Consider the following 6,822-nt stretch of genomic DNA (forward strand, 5'->3'; position numbering starts at 1 on the left):
AACTGCGATCAATGACTGGTGCTCTTGCTACTTACAAATAAACATAAGAAATTCACCATACCCGCTTAGGTTTACATTAAAATAACAAACAGTTAAACGCCAACACCTAACGAATTAAGTCAATAGTCAAACATTTCGACTGACTTAGTTGTATGACCAAGAAGTAGCGCCAGAGCGTGGTGAAATAGTTTTTATGTTCCACAAAAATAATCTAACCACTTTAACTTTATTTGGAACTTATTTTCAAGTGTGTTCGCAAGTCAACAGCGCAAACGACTTTATTAGTTGTTGGTAGAAAGTTAAGGTGTGTCGTGTTGTGAGCGTGTGCCGGAGCATTTGTAGCTAAAGAAGTTTTGCAGGTGTCGGTAGCGTCTAAGTTTTATTATATTATTAATAAAAAATAACTTAAATTAAAATACATAATATATGAATTATTGAAAAGAAGTAAAAAAGAATATATAATTAATAAAAATATTGTAATTATACGAGAAGAAAACTATATTTTTACGATTTTTTGTACGCGCAACAAGCAAGCAATTTTGTGCTTAGGTGAGTTAAAACAAGAGAGTAATGTGTTTGTGTGTGTGTGTGTGTGTGGAATGGTGTATAACGTAAAGCACGTAATGTTTTGGCTTACTAACATATTTTTTTTTTACTCTTGTTTAGTAACTTTTGTTTACGAATGACGACGTAAAGTTAAACACAATAAAAACATTATTATTAGTAATCAATGTGAAAAATATTAATTTTAATTAATTTTTACTAAATTAATAATAAAAAAATATATACATTTTTATAGCAAATATATAAAATACACTTCAGTTGTGAAACTGTACTGAACGTGTAGTGATTGCTCTTTGTTAAGTTCAGCATTAGGAGCACTTCATCCAAACGCCAACAACACTAATACCAACAACACAAACAACAATAGCGAACATGTCATACGAAGCTGAGAAGACGCTTTCGTTATTTTATCCTTTCATAATTATCACATCGGCCATTTGTTGCATTACTTCAGGAGTTGCTTGGGCGCACTGGCGTTACGTGCTTAATGCCTGTCCGGAAACCAATTGCGGCTGCTATTTGTTTGCACGCTCAACATACTCCAGCTTTGAGGGTGGCCATATCGCCTATTGTCATTTTGCCACATTTGGTCTGCTGTTGCCACTAATATTTGCTATCATCCTGGGTATTTATCACGTTTATCGTGTTTGTATGGGCACTGCAAAACGCAAATCAGGGACCACAACAATACGTCAAAGGTATGTACTGCGTCAGCGACAAACGAAATTCGAATTGTTAGGACAGTTTTAATAGAAATTATGTTTATTTTTGGTCTATAAATGAGACAACATAAAAATATTATTTGGTATTTCATTTTCAGGTAAATTATAATATTTTGTTATTAGTATATTGTTATTAACCCTCTAGTTTCAAGTTCACTTTAAACAGCCTACAATTAAACTGCTGTAATAATGTTAATAATCATTACCATTACACCATAAACGACTTAATATTTTTTGGAAACCCCCAAATTGTAAATATATGAGACTCATTATATGATACTATATATATATATCACTTATTTACCTTGAAATTAACTCCAGGGTTGAGTTAGGTTCAGTTATACCGACGATCCGAAGGGGATATATGCTACCATATAATGGAAAAACTCGAGGCTTCAAACCACTTGGGAACTAAAAGGTTTAATATATATCATATTAAGCTAAATGTTATTCGTTTACTGCTAATATTCAAGTACAATTAATTTACAATTAATTGATAATTCTATTATTTTCTTTACTTTGTTATGGTTTTTAAGGAGTTTTCGTGTACACATAGGAACAAAGTATTAAATATTAACTGAACTGAGTTACAGATGTAATATTCATTATGGTATTATATTTCATTTTAATAGTGCCTTTATTATAGGTGTCCATTTAATATGTATGTTTTTTGTTATGCAAGTAAACCTACTTTAAATGCTTCATTATTTTGAACAATTTATTAGTATCCATTAGTTCTGGTATATATTAAGAGAGCTTTGAGGTTCAGTTATTGGTTTGTTTGTTAGCAATTATGATAATACTTAATTTTAATCGTGTCTTAATCATAAATTTCTATTTATGAGTAATGTTTTATATAACATAATAGAAGTAAAACTACTTTTAAAGCTGCAGTGTCTTAAACTATTGACTACTATAGAAAAAGTACAATGGCGTTCCCATCCATCCCCACTTCATTCTTATTAGTAAACAGTATTCTTCCCTCTCACATACTTATTACTAAACAATATCGTTCCCCCTCATTTACATATGTCCAAACCTATGCATACGTCTTTGTAACTCCTTTCATGTTATTAATTTTATAAATCTCTGTAGCCTACAACAGCAACAACAAGCTCCATGGCATATGTTAATGGTAGTTTGCGGTGTTTTATAGGTTTATGCAGTTATCTGAATAATATTACTTCATAAGTATTATCACATAAAGCTCTATCTTCTACATTTTTTTTTGGATAATTTTGGATAATTCAGTATTACTTTTGTTTCAATTATTAAGTGTTATCTCTCCAACACGTAAGACAGTCATATGTGTCTGACTGATTCCCTGCTATGCAGTAATTATACGCTTAGTAAAGATCCATTGGGTATTTCTACAGCCACTATCTGTAACTTGTGTAAGTACTGAGTGTAATATTGGTGAAATTAAACATCATGAAATACGGGATTTGAAATTAAAAGTAGAACTTTATTATATATTTAATATTAATAAAAATAAATTAAAGGGATTTATAATTAAATGTAGAATTTTATTATTTTTTTTATTATTAATAACAACAAATTGTTTTTTTTGGGTTTTTTTTCATAAAGCGTCTTTAAGGGATATTCATAGACTTTAAATAACATTATTTCAGTCCTCATTTCATGAGCAATGCAAGTAATCGAAAGTTAAAAGGTTTTTGTATACATATTTATATGTATAACATTTAGTTATTTATATATTAAACTGTTTATGGTTGAATTAAACATTTCTATTTTCTATGATTTACGTCATTATATGTATTTCATTTTAAGTTCACATAGTAGGTAAAATGTTGATATTTATAATACTCACATTCGTTTCATTATAAAATATGTATATAGATGTATATATGCTTTTAATTAGGAATTCATTACTACGTACAAATATACTTTTGTAACTTATGTATAATGTAATATAATATGCTTCTAATAATGATTCTGATGTCGGCTCCATTAGTGCAGTACAAAGTAAGTTAAACCAAATACAAGTAAAAAGTTTCTTGCTCTAAAAGGCTTTTGGTTTTAAATTACATATTTTTCATTTAATTATTTATTCTAATTTTAACATGTGTACATACATACACTACTTACTTCAGATCCGAATTCATTTGCTTGCATCTGTGAAATTGTCTTAATTAATTTACGTCTGAGCTTTACTTCGTCTGAAAATGAAGTGTCAAATTAAAATTTGTCAAAGGTTAATTCCAAGCGACTTCTACTTTGTGGGTGCTAACTTAATTGAGTTTTGTATTAAAATTAATTTCATTTAACATTTATTTACTAGTGTTAAATTTAAATTTTTTTGAGTATAAATTAATTATCCAAATATGTAGATATGTAGAGTTAATGGTATAACCTTGTCCTCACTCAATAAATATTCGAAATCATTAATTATTATTAAAAATATTTAATTTAAGAGGTTATTAAATACATGATATTAGTTTGATATTATTGTTAGAATCATGATAAATATAAATAAGTATATGGATTTATTTAAGTGGTAATGATCGGAGAAAAATAAGTACAATATCATAAATACATAGGTACTTCTTACGTACACAGTGTATATAAATTTCATATATTAACATGTATTATATTTATAGATTATATACACATATTATTTATATAGTATATTAATTTTTTCAAAATATTTATTTATTTATTTGTGAGGTAACACTAGAATTAATTTTAAAGTTAATTAAGAATAAAGAACTGGACTACTAACTAGGTCTTTTGTCCTAGTTTTTTAAAATATATATGTTATTACTAAGATATGTTAAATATATGTAGTTATATTATATTTGCAGAAATACTTATATGTTTGATCAAGATAATTATATAAATCAGTTGAATTATGTTCATATGACTATCTGCCCGATTGTTTGCCATCGAAGCAGTTCCTAAAATTATGGATGTCTATATCATATAACGCTGATATAAAGCAACTATGAATTTACGTGAAAAATAGACCACATATTTTCTTTAGTAATGATTTATATTTTATAATTAATTTATTTTTTATACATAACTGCCATAGCACTATTAATCTATTGATTATTTAAACTTATATGATTTAATAATTTTTATTAAAATATACATTTCTTAAGATAAATAAATATTAAACAAACTACAATTTAAGTTCATAATTATCTTAATCCCAAAAAAGTGTTCAATATATTTTTTTTTTTATACAACATAAATAAGAATTTTTTTTAAACTTCTCTACCACAAATCTAAATTGAAAGTTAATAAATTTTGTGTTCATTTTGTTGCAGATCTGGTGACATGATTGTTGTAACCACTGAATCTGAGTTAACTGACAGTAGTATATCACCGTACTATTGGACACCAGCTGCTATAATTTCCTGCGTAATGGCATTGTACACATTAATTTATGCCTCAATATTTACCGATGGGTTTGAAGTCACTTGCAAACAGTACCGAGAAGGACTGCTCAAGGAGATACAAGGTGTTGGCAATATTGTGCCAGTCATAAAAGGACGTTTATCTTGCGCAGCCATATTTGATTTTATGGACTATCTTGTGGAGAGCATGTCCTATGAACGTCGCAAATATGGACGCATCAATAGTGCCATTTGTTTTCATTTAACATTGATTTGTGCCTGGTTAGCTTGTCTATCCTGGATTGTAATTACAGTAGTGAATATCGTACAGACAAGGCGTACGCGTGCCGCAAGGGTTTGAAACAAATGGAAAATATTTAAAATTGGTTATTCCTGCTTGCTTTGCCATGTACACTTAGCATATAGTAAAAAGTATATACGTATGTATACATATATTTTAACTAAAAGTTTTATAAATGCTCGTACATACTGTATTTTAAATATATAAATTTAATTAATTTTTTGCATGAACATTAGTTTTTAGAATTTGACTTCATTCCACGTACAAATTTATTATATACGTTTTTTTTTATTTATGTATGTATAAGATATATGCTTGCATATCTTTTGATGTAATTACAACGAAATATTATGTATAAGATAATATATATATATATAAAATTATTTTTTTTCAAAATATATTTTTTTAATATAATAATAATAATAAATGTATCTTTTAAGTTTGTAAATTCTGTTAAATTTATTGTATTAGAAATATTTTGTCAAACTGTGCGCATCCTTACATTCTGTTTCCTTTTGCTCAATTAAATATGAAAAGCATTGACGGTGCTTTTTGTCAGCAGTTATAAGGACACCAGTACTGAGGCACTTTGAGATACGAAAGAAAAAACTCTTATACCGCAATCCCACACATTCACCCAAATTCCAAGGCAACATATTTAAGAGCAGCCACCGACTGAGCCAAGCGTTACATTCTTAAAAGTCATAAATCATTGCCGTTTAATTAAACTGAACTCAGCATGACATTTGTGTAAACTTTTCAATTCCCAACCACCTTGACTTTAATGTTCTACGTTATGGTGTGCCTTTGCAGGCTCCACTGGAGTAGGTCTACTATCGCTTCTTTTTTTTTATGTGACACATTACAACAACCCACTAATCCTTAATATTTTATTTTTTTCTTGCAATTTCATACGACATTTAATAATGGTTACACGCGTGGATATAAGTCACTCTCTCAACTAGATAGAAGGTCACAGTATTACAGATATGACCCAATGTGACAATAAATTTCAATTTTTATTTATTAAAGACTTTGGTGCCCGCAATTTTGAACCAATGACGTTAATTAATAGAACTGTGAAGAAAAAGAAAAATAATATTACATATAGATTTAATTATATTAAATATAATTAAAAAATAAGTATTTTAATTATAATATAATATTCAAATTTAATTGTGTTTAATATTATATATAACACATAATATTTTATATAAAATATTATTAAAAACGTAATAATCATTCTTAATTATATACAGTATGGTTTCCAATTATAATAAAACTAAAAACGAATTTTTGAAATTATAATACTCGTATAATATATTACATATATCTAATTATATTTAATATTATATTTATCTTCACAATACAATAAATGTATTTTAATTTATTGGGCCATAACAACCTGTTACCAAGTTTCGGCCTGACGCGGTATATCTCACCAGGTGTCTCTGCTGCATAAGCGCCTTCTACAGTCTCCTGTTCTGCATCAAGTCCGGTTAAGGCTAATTCAATTTGATCACTCCACCGGAGACACGGTTTATATTTGATATTAAATATAATTAATACATAATTGTATGTTCTATAATAGATCTTTGCGTTTCTTTAATATGAGAACTATTAGTATTAATATTTATAAAGAATAAACTAACAGATTTGTAAAGCTAATTAATATTAATTAATAAAAATGTATAATTTTTTTTTATCATAATAAATAATAAAATATAATAATAAAAGAAAGAAAATATGAATTTATAGGTTTAGATGCCGAATCTCAACTATATTTGAGATGTTCAGCATTTGATTTTACAGATATCTGTTTGTAACTCTGTGTGTATATACTTACTGTTCTTGTAGTTGTACTTATGAGTGT

The 6,822-nt window shown here is 27.6% G+C and overlaps 1 protein-coding gene across 1 annotated transcript; it reads left to right on the plus strand.

The window, feature by feature from the left end:
• Positions 1–452: 452 nt before the first annotated feature.
• On the plus strand, positions 453–6,032 carry LOC119684536. Its single transcript, XM_038098597.1, has 3 exons — positions 453–549; positions 800–1,262; positions 4,580–6,032. Exons 2-3 carry the CDS (start codon positions 937–939, stop codon positions 5,007–5,009), a joined length of 756 nt encoding a protein of 251 aa, XP_037954525.1. The 5' UTR covers positions 453–549; positions 800–936; the 3' UTR covers positions 5,010–6,032.
• Positions 6,033–6,822: the final 790 nt, after the last annotated feature.

The sequence above is a fragment of the Teleopsis dalmanni genome, chromosome 2 (genome assembly GCF_002237135.1).
Source record: "Teleopsis dalmanni isolate 2A chromosome 2, ASM223713v2, whole genome shotgun sequence".
NCBI lineage: Eukaryota > Metazoa > Arthropoda > Insecta > Diptera > Diopsidae > Teleopsis > Teleopsis dalmanni.

Bases quoted from the DNA above. Each gene is read 5' to 3' on its own strand.
- LOC119684536 (XM_038098597.1), top strand. From the start codon at position 937: ATGTCATACGAAGCTGAGAAGACGCTTTCGTTATTTTATCCTTTCATA. The intron at 1,263-4,579 runs GTATGTACTGCG...ATTTTGTTGCAG, and splicing joins ACCACAACAATACGTCAAAG to ATCTGGTGACATGATTGTTG.